At 46.5% G+C, this 17,559-nt stretch overlaps 1 protein-coding gene across 4 annotated transcripts in view; it reads right to left on the bottom strand.

Moving 5' to 3' along the window:
* The window catches only part of ARNT2 (aryl hydrocarbon receptor nuclear translocator 2), a 251,764-nt gene that overhangs the window by 39,840 nt on the left and 194,365 nt on the right, over positions 1-17,559 (bottom strand). For all 4 annotated transcript variants that reach the window (XM_029574575.1, XM_029574576.1, XM_029574577.1 and 1 more), the window contains one exon: positions 8,104-8,242. In XM_029574575.1, coding sequence (XP_029430435.1) covers positions 8,104-8,242 — 139 coding nt within the window. The remainder of the gene's footprint in view (positions 1-8,103; positions 8,243-17,559) is intronic.

Genomic DNA, 17,559 nt, shown 5'->3' with positions numbered 1-17,559 from the left:
CACAGCCCCTTATGCTATAAGGGGATTAGCGCCTCCAAAATGCGCGTCCAACGCGCCGGGAAACCAACTGCATTCATCACATGCAAATGCATGTAAATGAGGCTATTAGTTATTCACTCCCAATGCAAAAAAAAAGTGCATCCAAAAAGCACATTTTTGCGCTCAGAAATTAGCGCCTGTCAGGTGCAGGCGTTAATTTCTGAGCACCCCAAAATGTTGTACAGAAAAGCTGAAAATACTGCTTTTCTGTACATCCTCCGACTTCATATCATGGCAATATTAAGTCAGAAGAAGGAAAGATTTTAAAAAAAATGTTTTTTAAAGTGCCTGCGGTCAGGCTCGGGAAACAGACGCTCGGTTAACCAGCGTCCATTTCCCAAACCCGTGGCTGTGTGCCAATTAGGAAAATGGACACCAATAAATTCAGCATCCGTTTTCTAAACCGGCAGACAACTGCGGACAGCCGACTGCTTGCAGGCGCCAGTTGTCAAGAGGTGCTGGGGTGTGCAATCAACTCTGGTGCCTCCTTGACAATGAGACCCCTAATTTAAATATTGTATGGCTCCCCCAGGAAGGGTGCCTAGGGGCACGTTAGGAAAGTGGGTGTTTTCAGTGCTTTTTTTTTTTTTTTTGCATCGGCCTCTATGTAAGTTGGCTTTGTCGTCTCTTCTTCTGGTCCTCTATCATTTTGGCTAGGTGAATGTCAGCATTTCCATACCCTCAATTCCTTTTACCATCCTACTTCCACCCCTGTTTTTGCCACTGTGAGATATATCTGCCCCAAGTATGCTTATATTTTACTTAGTTTTGGTTATTACTACCACTGCTGGTGAATATTCCAAACAAGTTCTGCATTCCTATTAAGTATTTCCTCATATTTCTTCTGAGCTTCCTTTCCTCCAATTTCATATCATGATCTCTTCTCCTTGAATTTCCTTTTTTGTATTCTTTAAAGCCTAATAAATATTTGACTGTTTCTATCATATCCCTTCTCCCTTCTAGTAAGTACATTTCGAGTTTCTTAAACCTCCCATTGTAGGGTTTGTACCATTTGCTGGCCCTTATCTGGCCTCCTGAATTTCACTGCAGACTTCCATTAGGCATGCTAGGCAGTTGGAAAAATCCCACCAGCACTGCCTGTGCTGGAGCCACTGCTGCCAATAGATAAGTTAGGAGAGGAGAGTGCATGACCCATGGTTTGCCTAGGATACCAAATATTCTGGCACTGGCCCTTGACTTATAAAGGCAGTATTTCCCCCTTTTTTGTGTTGTGAGACCTTTTTCCTTAAGTATCCAAGCATATGCTTAGCTTTCCCTGCCAGTCTGAGTCTTAGCTTCCTTTCTTGTCCTCTTATCTGACTACTGCTTAATGCATTGCACCCTAGATTGTGTTTTATGTATTTTGCTGTATTATATGTAATCTGCCCTGAGTATAGAGTAAGAGGGCAGAATATTAAGTGTGCTTAATAAAATACAGGACTTTACACATTTTTTGCACTGAAGCACAGATTCCAAACCTTCCCCATTCTTCCAGTTTTTTCATTTTTTCCACTCTACCTGCTGTGTATACCCTGGGACAGATTTTTGTGTCATCTGCAAATAGACAGATTTTTCCATAAAAGCATTTTGCAATGTTGCTAATAAGGAAGTTTAGAGCAATGGGGCTGTATCAGGGTGAAATCTTGCTTCTGACATTCCTTGTGACTTTGGGAAAGCTACTTTATCTCCTGTTTGCCTCATATACCCACTTAGAAAGTAATTTTCAAAGTATTTCTGTAGATAAAAAAGTTATTTTTACTCATGGAAATGAACTTTCACAAAATTGCCTGCCCAATATGCAGGTAAACATACATGCATAGATCCTGCTGGTACACAGCTTACCTGGACTGAGTTGAGGCGTTACTGGGGGCAGAGCTCAGGAGGAGTTTGGACACACGCAGATTTAAAAAAATATGCATGTAAATAAAATTTTACATGTACCATAATTGCAGATATAATTGAGTACAGGTAAATTTGGTGGGATAATTTTCAAAGTGGACATATATGTGTAAGTCGGCTTTGAAAATCGGTGATCAAATCAACTGGAGAGAGGAAATTAAGGAAAACTACTGCACTAGCATTTATCTTTAAAAAGGGAGACTATTATAAAATTATGAAAATATTTAGAAAAAAATAAAAGGTGCAGCTACAAAGTTAAAAGTTTACATCAGGCATGGATATTTTATAAAAATATCAAGATGATATAAAATATCATCTTGGAAGTCCAAACCAGATATATTGCATGCATTAAAAAAGGTGGAAGGCCAAATGACTGCTGGCATGGTGAGGTGAGAGACTATTATAGCCAAAATATTGGAAAGAAAATCCAAACGAAGAAAAGCATAAGCACTGGCAAGTAAATGCAAATCCCTGGCATGAAGACAAAAACAGAACTTGCTAGGACTCCAGCATTTTTTTAACCTATAAAACTCACAACTTTTATCTCCTATGCAATTTACTTTTTCCATAAACAGGAAAGTCCACATCTTTAATATCCAGAAAAGGGAGATAGTGGAAAAATGCAGCTGTGTTGAGCTGCGCATGAAACTTTACCATTTTCAAGTTTGGATCACACTGATCTCATAAGACGACTCTTTGAGACAAGAGCTGAAAGGTGAAACAGGTTGGAGCCCTGAGATGACAGTGACCTGCTTCTGACAGAAACCATATTTCTTGGAGCTCTGAAGTACTTCTCATAGCAGCCATCTTCTTGGAAAACAAAGACAGTCATTTTGACACCAGTATGCTACCTATAAGCTTTACTGGGGAAACATGAGAATGAGAAAGAAATCCATATACGTTCTTCTCACACACATGCTCCAGCTCTGGATATTTTACTTCTCCAACTATATGGGGAAAATTGGGAACGCTATTTTCTGGTGACTGTATATCATCATTTCTCTATGCTTGGACTAAGGCTGCTTTGTACTATTTAAGCAATGTATAGCCAGCTGTATATCCGAAGTCAAAGTAGTTTGGAAGCAGAGCAAGGATTCTGTGGCAAGATATGTGGCGCATGCAGCTGGGATTGCAGTAATCCAAAGGAGCTGAACATGCTGGAGGACAAGGGACTGGTGTGCACAGACTGGGAGACAGACCTTGGGGTAATATTGTCTGATGATCTGAAGGTGGTGAAGCAATGTGACTTGGGTCAGAGGCATATCCTGCAGAAAAAAGGAGGTGATAGTGCTCCTGTACAGGAACTTTTGTGAAGCCTCACCTGAAAGTACTATGTTCACTTCTGGAGACCATATTTTAAAAAGGATAGAGATAGGATAGAAGCGGTCCAGAAAAAAAGCAACCAAAATGGTGTGGGGTCTGCACTGAAAGTCATACGAGAAGAGATGAGGACCTAAATACATGTACCCTAAAGGAGAGGAAAGACAGGGGGAGATATGATATAGAGTTTTAAACACCTGAACAAAAAGCAAACCTTTTCTGATGGAACTAGAGGTCGTGATATGAAACTCAGGAAATATTTCTTCACAGAAAATGAGGTAGATGAATGGAAAACTCTCCTGGAGGTGGTGCTACAGACTTGGTGCAATGTTTCTGCATGTGGTAACCTGCACGGGGTGACACTTACAACCCTATGCATCTTGTTGGGCGCATTGGATGAACCATTTTGGTCTTTATCTGCTGTTTACTCTGTTATTATCACTTCTCCCACCTTCAGACCAGTGTCTCTGATAGCCCTGTGCAAGAGAAAAGATTTGAAGGCTTTCTAAAGCTCTCCAGAATGGGATTCCCCTCTAATTTGGGATTCTTAAGGGATTTCAGCACTTGAGATATAAAAGAACTAACTCCTCTCTGTTAAACAGTTGGAAAACAGACAACTTCACATCATCTGCTGACAGCATTTCCCCTTCTTCTTCTTTCAAGACTCTTGCCAGACTGCTCCTTTCTCTATTCTGAGGTAGACTAGCTGGAGGTGATCGCCTGGAGATCCTTGCAGAAGGTAACTGGATGGTTCCCGGGGTGAGTCTGAGGAACGGCTCTCGGCAGGACAGTACTTGTAGCTCGGATATACGATGGGCAAAACAGACTGTTTTCAATGTTAATAGTCGGAGAGACAGGCTGCGGAGAGGTCTGAAGGAGGTTCCTGCTAAGAAATCTAGGACCAGGTTGAGGTTCCAAAGAGGCACAGGCCACTTCAGGGGTGGTCGGATCTGCTTGACTTCTTTCAGAAAGCGGGAGACATCCGGGTGAGAGGCTATGTTGCTGCTCTCGCTCTTGGTTCCGTAGCATGACAATGTTGTCTTTCCCGGCGATGTGGATGGCCGAGATCTGTTGAAGATTCATTTCCGCCCATGACATTAGGAGGTCTATTTCCAGAGACACCTGTTGGCTTCTGGTTCCTCTCTGACGGTTGATGTAGGCCACTGTTGTGGCATTGTCTGACATTACTCTGACCGCTTTGTCTCGGAGTCTGTGAACGAACCTTAGGCAGGCTAGTCTGACTGCCCGGGCTTCTAGGCGATCGATGTTCCATCCCGACTCTTCTTTGTTCCATTGCCCATGGGCGGTTAGCTCCTGGCAGGTGCTCCCCATCCTAGTAGGCTGGCATCCATGATGAGTAGGATCCAGGTTGGTGAGGATAGTCTCGTTCCCTGGCTCAGATGGGCTTCTTGTAGCCACCATCGTAGTTGGTGTAGTTCTGGGACAGTGGATTCCATCATGATAGTAGTGTGCGTTGTAGGGGTCTCATGTGAGCTCTTGCCCATGGCACTACTTCCAGTGTGGATGCTATGAGGCCAAGAACTTGTAGGTAGTCCCATGCTGTGGGGCGAAGTTCGCTCAACAGGGTTCGCACCTGGGTCATCAGTTTTGATCTCCTTGTCGGTGTCAGGATGACCTTGTCTTGTTTGGTGTCGAACCGGACTCCCAAATATTCTAGAGATTGGGAGGGCTGCAGACAGCTCTTGTTTGTGTTGACCACTCACCCGAGGCTCTCCAGTAGAGTTTTGACTCTGTTGGTTGCCTGGTGGCTTTCTCTGGGGATTTCGCCCTGATCGGCCAATCGTCTAGATACGGGTGTACTCGGATTCCTTCCTTCCTCAGTGTTGCTGCCACCACCACTATGATCTTGGCGAACGTCCGGGGTGCAGTGGCTAACCCGAATGGTAGTGCCCGAAACTGGTAGTGACGGTCCAGGATCGAGAAGCGTAGAAAACGCTGATGCTCTTGATGAATCAGAATGTGTAGGTAGACTTCCGACAGGTCCAGGGATGTAAGGACCTCTCCCGGTTGTATCGCCCTTATTACTGAGCGTAGGGTTTCCATGCGGAAGCGAGGAATCTTCAGGTGATGGTTGACCACCTTGAAGTCCAGGATGGGCCTGAACGTTCCTTCTTTCTTGGGGACGATAAAATAAATACTGGACATTATTCCATCTATTTATTGTGCAGGCACCGGTGTTATAGCCTCTAAGGCTAGCAATCTGGTCAGTGTAGCTTCCACTGCCATCCTCTTGGAAGGGTCATGGCAGGGAGATTCCACAAACTTGTCTGGAGGGAGGTGGTGGAAATTCAGGTAATATCCCTCTCGAATGATGAATAGGACCCACTTGTCCGAAGTTATCTCGACCCATCTTTGGTAGAATAGGGCAAGTCTGCCCCCTATGGCTTCTTCCTTTGGACGGGTCGGCGGATTTTCATTGTGGGGTGCAGCTGGGGCCTGAGCCCGAGCTGGCTCCCCTTTTGTTGTGCTTGTTCCGAAAGGACTGGCTCTGGCCTGTGGGGCGGGCTGCTTGATATGCGCTTCTATAGGGGTTGAAGCGCTGTGATCCTCTGCCCCTGGAAGTTCGAGGGAAGGATCTCTGGTTTCTCTTATTCCTGTCCTCGGGTAGCCGCGGCAGTGGGGACTCGCCCCATTTGTTGGCCAGTTTCTCTAGTTCACTTCCGAACAGGAGTGTTTCCTTGAAAGGCATCCTTGTGAGTCTCATTTTGGAGGATGCATCGGCCGACCAGATTCGGAGTCAGATTTGTCTTCTGGCTGCCACGGCGGATGACACTCCTCTAGCTGCTTTGCATACCAGATCAGAAGCAGTGTCCGCGAGGAATGATACAGCTGGTTCCAGGGCCTTCCCAGACGTGTTGTTCCTGGTCTCTGCTAAGCAGGCGCGTGTCACCACGGCGCAGCAGGCCGTGATCTGTAAAGACATAGTGGAGACGTCAAAGGACTGTTTGAGGATAGATTCCAGACGTCTGTCTTGAGCATCCTTGAGTGCTGCTCCTCCCTCCACCGGGATAGTAGTGCGCTTCGAGACCGCGCAGACCATGGCATCCACTTTCGGACATGCAAGGAGCTCTTTGGTGGCTGGGTCCAGAGGGTGCATGGCTGCCAGAGCCCGGCCCCCTTTGAATGTAGTTTCTGGGGCATCCCATTCCAGGTCAATTAGTTGCTGGACGGTCTGTAATAGTGGGAAATAGTGGGAGGTCTGACGGAGTCCCTCTAATAGTGGGTTCGTCTTAGGTTCCCCTGAGGCACTTGTGCCCGGGATAGCAAGCTGTTGTGTGCACAAGGCAAAGTTATGCGCCCGGCACCGTAAGCGCGTGGCTATGCGTGTCGCTTGTGCACCTGGTAGTTGGGCGAGCGACGTTGCGTGCACAAGGTATTTGTGCGCACGGCTTGTCTCTGTGCGCACGTATCAGAACGGCGGACAGGGCGGCGAATAGAACAAGACAGTGACGGCAACCACGCGGACAATATGGTGACCACCTCGGAGGGTCTCCACATGGGAGGACCCTCGGATCTGACCGGGGTCTAGCCCTGCTAGGGCAGATCAATCCGGTGGCATTGGTCCCGGCTGGCGACCTGTGCGTCTGCTCGAACTTCGGAGACCGGAGACTTTTAAATAGATTTCTACCTTACCTTGTCACGGCGTTTCCCAGTCTCGATCCGGGCAGACTGTGGCTGCAGGGAGAGAGGGAAAATACCTTCACTGCCGCGCTCGAGGTTACACCCGCTGCCTCTCAGCCTCACCCGATGTCAGGGGCTAGGACCCCGCTGAGAGTCGGCCACCGGACCGAGGCTTACCTCCGAGGGATCGCGGAAATCACCTCGGGAATTCTCAACTGGGGGAGGGACCCAATGGGTGTCACCGCAGGAGAGCGGGGCTCGTCTGTAGAGGAAAGATTTCTTATTTTGGTTTTCTTTGGTAAATTTACTCTAAGGCTGTGCGAGCGAGCAGATAGTCCCTAACTGCTATGGAGACGGAAAATACTGAAGAGCTGCACTTCCTGCAGGGGTCTATGTACTAGGGCTGACGTCAGATTGAAATCTGATCCGTCTCCAACTGCTATCAGGAGTACACTATACCCATTGCTCCTGAGTCCATCTGCTACACGCTAGGAAATAATGGTTATTTAGATTATTATAGAAATGAGTGCAGGAGGGAATAAAGTGGGGTCTTGTGTGCTTTTCTACCCAAGATGGTGGTGGAAAGGAGGAAGACAAAGAAAGATTGCCCCGGATAAGAAGAAATCTTGCAAGTGGTCACAGCTGGGTTGCATTCTAAGCAGTGTAGGCAGGACAACTGGACAGACTAGATGAGCTGGATGATCTTTTTCTGCTGCATTTACTGTGCTACTATGTGGGTTTCAGGGTGCAATACAAGAACTGAGAGATATGGATTCCAAATTATAAAAGGCATGATTCTTCTCTGAAATTGTTTCTTAATTCTGTGGATTTTTATTTTTTAATCTTGTTTTAATTTTATGATATTTTTTGGATAAAATAATTAGATTTTAGTTTAGGCTTTTCATTTTGTATCTGTTTGTGTTTTTTATATAACTGTGTTCAGTTTTCTGTTTTAAATGTGTTTGTTATAGGAGTATAGTTTGTTTTAATAGTTGTCTTTTATGCTTTATAGTATTATATTATTTTATTTTGTATTACTTAAGTTTTACTTTATTTGTACATTGCTTTGATCTTCTGAAAAAGAAAAGCGATTAAAACAATTTAATAAACAAAACTAAGTATTAACTAAGGATAGCTACAGTATAATAATGAATACAGCATGTTGTCATTAACATACAATAATTCACGCAGTCACTACTATACCTGCCCTGCAAATGGAGGTCGACTTCCTGTCCAGGCAACCTGGCTGGCATTTATTTGACGAGATATCTGGGTCATGTTCTGGCCTGTTGAAGATGGTGACTGAATATCGTTCACACCAGACACGTGCACCACAGAAGAACTGGAACCAGACAAAATGAGTTATTGGAACTGACTTGGTACCTCTTATCAAAACTACCTTCTAAATGAAGTTGCTCCATTTATATGCTAACTAGAATGGTCACTAGCCCAGTGTGACAACCCAGCATACATTTTTTCGTGCAGTTACACAGAACTGCCCATTCATTCCTGCATGCTTTGCTGGCAACTTACTTAGTCTTGGGTGAAAATTCAAAAACCTGCTGAGTGGTAAGATAACTGCCTAATTTCAGCTGATCCTAACTGGCCAGGTTTTCAGCTGAAAAGTCAATTAATTTAGGCTGCTATACTGGTACATTGATCAAACTTAGGACTATATTTACTAAGCTGCATTAGGCACTTTGTGTGTGGTAAATACCTAGTGACAACAATAACACATGGTATTTTAAATACTGTGCACATTATTTTACACAATATCAGGAAAGTTGTAATGAGCTGCTTTGCATGCAAAGCAGCTCATTACTAGGTGATTTCATCAAATAAAACATTGTGGCTTTGCCTAAAAAATCACAAGCTGCATTATTTTGCTGAAAGTTAGCTATAACTCAATTTGTAGCTAACTTCCCCAAGGGGCATTGGGACACCAGGAAGCATCCCAATGCTCCAAGGAAGTTTGTTAAAGGGACATTGTGACCTGATCAACGCTTCCTCCCTCTTCCGTGCGTCCCCCCCCGGCATCTTGTGAGACCACTGCCAATTGTGGAGAGGTGGCCCTATGGTAAAGAACTGCACAAAAAAGTTTTGTCACACCGCAAACGGCTCTCCCCACCTTCCCAACTCAATCCCCTGACCCTCCAGGCATACATCTAAGATCTAAAGCCCTACGGGGACCCACTATGCCCCTAGACACTGGGCCTGGAGCTGTCACAAATCAAAATGGCACTGGCACAATACAAGTTATGCCCCTATCAAGGTATTAGAAAGGTGGGAAGAGGGAGAGCCATTCGCTGCATAACACAGCACTGTTTTTGAGGGGTGGAAGGCAGGGGTTTATATACGGAGGAGGTGTAGATCAGGTCCTGGGAGAAAATGCTGCTTTCATGCAGCTTTTGGGGCCTTTTAACCTGTGGTATTTTACCATGGAAGGGGAAATTCCACACTGTTTCCTAATTTTCCCCTCTGGAGGAAAATATCCACTTAGATGATTAGAACTGAAAATCCATGCTGATTAGTTGTCCTGTCCTCTAAACACCCACCCCTCACCATTCAGCCAGGTCTCCCTGTACTTCCCACCTGACTACACATTTCATTCTCCTCCACCCTGCCACCTGACCAAATGTACTATATTTTTTTTAAATCCATGGTTTCCTTCTCTATCTCACGTCTGTAAAAATAAAAACACAATTTTGCTGTCCAAAAAAGGATGGAGGCAGAGCTGGAAACATTTCTCCACCCCCATCTAAAGTCCTTTTTTTTTTTTTTTTTTTTTAAAGAAAATACAGTTGTCTGAGTGGAATGTAAGGGAAGGCAGACCCTCGGGGACTTTCTCTTTAATGGTAGCCCTGAGGGAGAGAGGGTGGCTAGTCAGATTTAGGCCTGCCATTGCAGAAAGGAGAAATGACTGCTTACAGGATAACTTCCTTTCCTCTAAGGAAAGTAGGTCAATCCACACAAGCGGGTTGTGCATCTCTATCAGCAGATGTGGACGGAGTAAAAGCTGAGGTCACAGAGTGGAAGAGTAGCCTAGTGGTTAGAGCAGTGGGCTACGAACCAGGTTCAAGTCCCACTGTTGCTCCTTGTGATCTTGATAAGTCACTTTAACCTCCATTGCCTCAGGCAATGTAATTCGTGCTGAAAAAAGTGCGAAAAGCAGAATATAAAAATATAAATAAAAAAAAACATATAGCCCTGCCCTGACATCAGGTAAGACACTTACCAGTCCTCCACTGAATAGCATGAACAACACTTTGCAATGTCCACACCTAAAAGCAAAAATCGGCAACCGACAGTGGGTCGGAGATTGGCCTGCCTTCATTAGAGGAAAGGAAATTATCAGGTAAGTAGTAATTTATCCTTCCTCTGCAGTCAGGCAGGCCAATCCCCACAAGTGGGATGTACCAAAGCTACTTCCGAACAGGCAAGGAGACTGCTTGTAGTTCAGTTACTACTGCCCATGCAAAGTCTAAGCGGTAATGCTTGGGAAGGTATGCAAGGAAGACCATATCACTTGCTTGGGAAAACTCAGCCGAAGCCAATAATTAAGGCTCCGCCCATGACACCACCTGCGCCCTAATGGAATGCGCTCTAAGTCACTTAGAGAAAGGAATCTTGGCAACCACACAGGTGGCTGTGATGACATCGTTTTTCCAATGGGCTATAGGTGCCCGTGTTGCTACTTCTCCTTGTTTACCTCCACCATGGATCAGAAACAGCCAATCCTAGTTCCCAAAACATTTAGAAATTGTGAAGTACTTCATCAGAGGCTGCTTGACATCCAAGGCCTGCAAAAGATGATACTCATGCACAGCACTATCCATGTCCAGTGTGAGCAGGGAAAAGAGCGATTCAATTGAAACTCCTGAAACGGCCCACAACAAGAAGATTCTGCATCTCGGAAATCTGATGTGCTGAATAAATTGTCATGAGAAAAATCTGCCTACAAGGCAAGTAGCCACAAGGAAAAACCATGCATTGGGTGAAAGGTGGGAAATGGAACACATCTGTTAAGAAGACAATGGTCCGCTATTGACTCACCCACTATAACAAGCGAGAGCTGCAACTTGAACCTTCAGGGTGATAAGGGCTAAGCCTTTAAGCAAATCTTCCTGCAGAAATTCCAAAATTAAAGGAATTTCCCCTTGAGAGGCTGAGAACTTCGCTCCTCACATCAGGCCTCTCAATTCTTCAACAGTAACAAAGGCCAGAGATGTAGAAAAAAAACTTTCTGGCCCGGAGCAAAGTGGAAATCACTGCAAAAGGATAACCATGCTTCAACACCCAACCCCTTTCGAGGGCCAAACCATACGACAAAAACAACTCAGATCATCGTGTGGAACGGGTCCCTGATGCATCTGATCCATCCTGAGTGGTAGCCTTAGAAGACTGCACAACGGCAGCCTCTGGTTGACGGCCTATTACGGCCTCCAAAGACAATCCGGAGCCATCAGAAGTATGGTTCCAGTCTGGCTAGCATCTTCTACACGATCCTGCTTATCAGTGGCCATGGTGGGAAGGCCTATACCATTCTATCCCATGGCCACATCTGAATGAGAGCCTCTACATCCTGTGCTCTTGGACTTCTACTATGATTGAAGAACCATGGTAGCTCTGCGTTGGTGGAAGACAGTCGCAAAACCAGAAACGGACTAATCCAATATGCTACCATAAGCTGAAAAGCTACTGGTTCCACCTTGATGAATGATGTAGGCCACTGTCAATGCATTGTCTGACAACACCAAGACCAGAGTAGTGAAATCACAAGCGGAGGACCTTGCGAGACTGGAAAATTGGGCATCCAAATGGCAGATGAAATTTAATGTGGATAAGTGCAAGGTGATGCATATAGGGAAAAATAACCCTTGCTGTAGTTACACAATGTTAGGTTCCATATTAGGAGCTACCAACCAGGAAAGAGATCTAGGCATCATAGTGGATAACACTTTGAAATCATTGGCTCAGTGTGCTGCAGCAGTCAAAAAAGCAAACAGAATGTTAGGAACTATTAGGAAGGGAATGGTTAATAAAATGGAAAATGTCATAATGCCTCTGTATTGCTCCATGGTGAGATCGCACCTTGAATACTGTGTACAATTCTGGTCGCTGCATCTCAGAAAAGATATAGTAGCGAGAAGGGCAACCAAAATGATAAAGGGGATGGAACAACTCCTCTACGAGGAAAGGCTGAAGAGGTTAGGGCTGTTCAGCTTGGACAAGAGACAGCTGAAGGGGGATATGATAGAGGTCTTTAAAATCATGAGAGGTCTTGAATGAGTAGATGTGAATCGGTTATTTACACTTTCGGATAATAAAAGAACTAGGGAGCATTCCATGAAGTTAGCAAGTAGCACATTTAAGACTAATCGGAGAAAATTCTTTTTCACTTAACGCACAATTAAGCTCTAGAATTTGTTGCCAGAGGATGTGGTTAGTGCAGTTAGTGTAGCTGGGTTCAAAAAAGGTTTGGATAAGTTAAGGTTTTGAGGTGTTTGGTGGATTCTTAGGTGCTGCAGTGATGGCCACTCCCATGGGGAGTGGCCATCACTGCACTCGAGGGGGATGCCCCGGAGGTTTGTGCCAACGCTGGAATAAAGACATGGGTAGCGCGCATGCGCGCACCCTAAGAGGCCCTCAGGTGAATCATGGTGGAATGCCTTGCCAATAGCTGTTCTGGGGACGCCGGAGAATGCGGCAAGCAGACGTGGCGGTCGCTATTTTCCCGAGGCTGGTGGAGAAAGCAACTATTGAGGTAAGGCAAGTAGAACGAATCCGTCTGAGTCCAACGGACGCAACAGTACCTCCCTTCAAAGGACCTCCTCCAGACCCCCTACCTGGTCTTGGTTTTCGAGGATGCGATCGATGATACTGATTCAGCATCTCTTTGTCCATGATATTAGCCATAGGTTCCCACAAGTTATTTTCTGGTCCATAGCCCTCCCATGACAGGAGGTATTCCCAAACTCTGCCTCTCTTCCTTACATCAAATATTGCATCAATTTTGTACCTGATGTCCTCTTCTGCATCAACAGGAGGCGGATCTGGTGTCTTGGTGCTGAATTTGTTGAGAATGAGCGGTTTCAATAAAGAGACGTGAAACACATTATGGATCTTCATTGCTAGGGGAAGTCTGAGACTGTAGGAGAGGGTGCCCAAACGTCGGAGGATGGGAAAAGGTCCGACATAGCGTGGAGCGAAGCAAGCTGATGATAGCTTGAGTCTAAGGCGTTTTGTTGACAGCCAGACTTTATCACCAGGCTTGACGTCAGGAGCCTTGCAGTGGTGAGCGTCATAGCCCCTTTTAGCTCGGATTCCAGCTTTAATGAGCATCTCTTTGGTCTTCTTCCAAAGTTGTTGAATCTCATCGGCAGTAGCTTGAGCTGCCGGGGACGACACTGACAGCGAACGTGGCAAAGGTGGTGAAGGTAGTCGTCCATATACCACTTCGAATGGCGTTGATCCAGTAGATGTTGCTGGATGTGAGTTGATGGAAAACTCGACCCATGGTAACAATTCTGCCCAGTCATTCTGACGTGAACTAACATAGGCACGGAGGAATTGCTTGAGGGTACGGTTCATCCTCTCAGTTTGATGCTCAATTTACAAGTGTCCGTTTTCCTAACCTGCTGACAGCCACCTCTCCTGGGTGCCTGCTGCCGAGGAGACACTAGGGGTGAACAATTTCCCCTAACACCTCCTTTTTACCACGGTAGCCTATTTGCATTTTGCATTGGGTGTTCCGGAGAGGTGGATCGGCGCACAATAAGGGAGCGGGCACTCAATCATAAGCTCCATTAAAAGCGCACTGGTATAGCATCGGCCTGTATGTTACAATGTTAATGTCCCGATGCTCCAAGGATAGGTTAGCTACACATTTTGATTTGTAGCTAATTTTTCAGCAAATAACGTGGGCTCTGGCAAACTGTGTTATTTGCTTAGCATAGAATTAGGTATACATGAGCTGCTTTGTATGCATTTGAGAATTTTATGCATGCAAATTGCATGCAAAGCAGCTCAATTTAATTGGAGCAGGTTTAAACCTAAATATCACCTGATAAATGCTATTTTCCATGTATTAAACCCTTATCGCAGCTTAGTAAATGAACTTCTAAATTTCAAACAATCATCCCTCCCCTGCTTCTCTTCTTCGCCCCACCCCCTTATCACCTCCTAATCCTCTCACTCTCAAAGGTCCATCTTCTGCGATATGGAATGTGCTTTCAGTGCTGAACTGGGAAGAGGGCAGAGGCCAGCCTCAGACCCCTTGAACTTTTAATGGCAGAATGCTAAAAGAGTGGCCGAGGAGAGGGGGAGGCTTGGCCCAGCAGGGTCCATGGTTTACAACTTGAGTGGAGGAGCTTTGATTGAAGTCACTTGGCCTATGAGATATTTTTTTATTTTTTTAAGTCAAAAGCAGAGTGGCTTTCCTGTAACAGGTGTTCTCCTAGGACAGCAGGATGTTAGTCCTCACAAATGAGTGACATCATCAGATGGAGACCTGCATGGAAAACTTCTCAAAGTTTCTAGAACTTTGACTAGGCACACTGAGCAAGCCGCTATCCGCGCATCCACACGGAGTCCCCCTTCAGTCTCGTAACATAGATGAGCAAAAAAAAAAAAATAACAAAATGTAGGAGAACCCAACATTGTGGGGAGGCAGGTGGGTTTCCTGAGGACTAACATCCTGGTCTCATAGGAGAACACCTGTTACAGGTAAGCAACTCTGCTTTCTCCTAGGACAAGCAGGATGGTAATCCTCACAGATGGGTAAATACCAAGCCACAGGCTACTCCCGATAAGGTTTAGGAACAACAGGCACTGAACCAGGTGCCAACGGGCAAAAACATAACTGTGGTGCTGTTGGTAACACAGGGAGACAGCATGAACACAACAATGGGCACTAGGCAGGGAGAGTTGGGTTTTTAAGCTTGGAAGAGGTTACAAAGGACAGATTGGCCGAAGTTACTATCACGTTGACCATCCTTCTCCAAGCAGTAGTGAGCGGCAAACATATAGGGAACTTCACGCTGCAGCTCTGCAGATTTTGGCAATGGGAACGCTCGTAAGTGAATCACCGATTCCGCCATGGCTCTCACCAAGTGAGCCTTAACGTAGCCTCTAAGCTGAACATAAGAACATAAGAAATTGCCATACTGGGTCAGACCAAGGGTCCATCAAGCCCAGCATCCTGTTTCAAATCCAGGCTACAAATACCTGACAAGAACCCAAATACTAAGTAGATCCCATGCTACTAATGCCATTAATAGCAGTGGCTATTTTGTAAGTCAACTTGATTAATAGCAGTTAATGGGCTTCTCCTCCAAGAACTTATCCAAACCTTTTTTAAATCCAGTTACACTAACTGCACTAACCACATCCTCTGGCAACAAATTCCAGAGTTTAATTATGCGTTGAGTGAAAAAGAATTTTCTCTGATTAGTTTTAAATGTGCTACTTGCTAACTTCATGGAGTGCCCCCTAGTCCTTCTATTATCCGAAAGAGTAAATAACCGATTTACATTTACCCGTTCTAGACCTCTCATGATTTTAAAGACCTTTATCATATCCCACCTCAGCCATCTCTTCTCCAGGCTGAACAGCCCTAACCTCTAGCCTTTCCTCATAGGGGAGCTGTTCCATCCCCTTTATCATTTTGGTCGCCTTTCTCTGTACCTTCTCCATTGTAACTATATCTTTTTTGAGATGCAGTGACCAGAATTGTACACAGTACTCAAGGTGCGGTCTCACCATGGAACGATACAGAGGCATTATGACATTTTCCGTTTTATTCACCATTCCTTTCCTAATAATTCCTAACATTGGGGTAGATTTTCAAAAAACGCGAATAGGCGTACTTTTGCTGGCGCATCAGGCGCAAGCAAAAGTACGCTGGATTTTAGTAGATACGCGCAGAGCCGCGCGTATCCACTAAAATCCTGGATCGGCGCGCGCAAGGCTATGAATTCTGTATAGCCGGCGCGCGCCGAGCCGCGCAGCCTACCCCCGTTCCCTCCAAGGCCGCTCCGAAATCAGAGCGGCCTTGGAGGGAATCCTCTAACGCCCTCCCCTCCCTTCCTCTATCTAACCCACCCGCCCGGCCCTGTCTACACCCCCCCCCTTACCTTTCTCCGGGGATTTACGCCTCCCGGAGGGAGAAGTAAATCCCCGCGCGCCAGCGGGCCTCCTGCGCGCCGGGCCGCGACCTGGGGGCGGGTACGGAGGGCGCGGCCATGCCCCCGGACCGCCCCGGGCCGTAGCCATGCCCCCGTACCCGCCCCCAAAACGCTGCCGACACGCCCCCGAAACACCGCGACGACCGGGCCCGCCCCCCGACACGCCCCCGACACGCCCCCCTCGGAGAACCCCGGGACTTACGCGAGTCCCAGGGCTCTGTGCGCGCCGGTAGGCCTATGTAAAATAGGCTCACCGGCGCGCAGGGCCCTGCTCGCCTAAATCCGCCCGGTTTTGGGCGGATTTAGGCGGGCAGGGCTCTGAAAATCCGCCCCATACTGTTTGCTTTTTTGACTGCTGCAGCACACTGAACAGACGATTTCAATGTATTATCCACTATGACGCCTAGATCTTTTTCCTGAAAGCCCATCTGCGCATAGCAGAAGGAGATGCAATCCGTCAGCCAGCTGACAGAGTTTGTTGGCCCACCACAACGCCCATTCTGTTCTTGTCAAAGGATATGAAGAGTTGTGTGGACTGCCTATGGCCCACAGTGCTTTCAAGATAGAAGGCCAAAGCCCTCTTACTGTCCAAACTGTGTACGGCCCGTTTGCCTTGGTGAAAATGGAGGTCTCAGGAAAAAGGTGGGCAGAATAAAAGACTGATTAAGATGAAAATCAGTCACCACCTTAGGCAGGGTGAGTACACAGAACCACCCTATCATGAAAGAACTTTGTGTAGGACGGATAAGTCACCAACGCCTGAAGCTCACTAACTCTGCGAGACAAAGTGACCGCCACAAGGAAGAGAACCTTCCAGGTTAGGTACCTCGGATCACAGGAGTGCATAGGCTCGAATGGGTCATGCATGAGCCGTGCTAGCACCACGTTGAGGTTCCAAGACACAACAGGAGGATGCATGGGGGGCTTCATCTGAAGCAACCCCCACATAAAACACCCTACTATGGACTGCACAGAGATGGGCGTACCACCAATACCAGGGTGGACCCTGACCGAGTTGGTCTTTAGGCCCGCCTCAGATAGGTGCCACAGTAGCCCAGCAACTGCTGTATATATTACCTGACGCGGCATGGGGCAGGCAAATGGATCCATGCCATGACCTCCACACCAGATGGAGAACCTCCTCCACTTGAGCCGGTACGACTTCCTAGTGGAAGGCTTTCTTGAAGCTACCAGTACCTGGGACACTTCATCAACTGCAGGACTAGCCTCTCAACATCCAGACCGTCAGAGCTAATGACCTGAGATTTGGATGGCGCCACTTGCCCCGATCCTGTGTGATCAGATCGGGAGAGGTTCCCAGATGGATATGCTCTCCGACCGACAGGTCTTGCAGAATTGGAAACCAGACCTACCTCGGCCAATATGGGGCCACCAGGATCATGGGTCCCCTTGTCCTGCTGGAGCTTCATGAGAGTCTTCATTACCAATGGAAGCGGAGGATACAGCCAGTGGC

The sequence above is a fragment of the Rhinatrema bivittatum genome, chromosome 13 (genome assembly GCF_901001135.1).
Source record: "Rhinatrema bivittatum chromosome 13, aRhiBiv1.1, whole genome shotgun sequence".
In the NCBI taxonomy this organism is placed as follows: domain Eukaryota; kingdom Metazoa; phylum Chordata; class Amphibia; order Gymnophiona; family Rhinatrematidae; genus Rhinatrema; species Rhinatrema bivittatum.
This window is presented reverse-complemented; position numbering and strand designations above follow the sequence as displayed.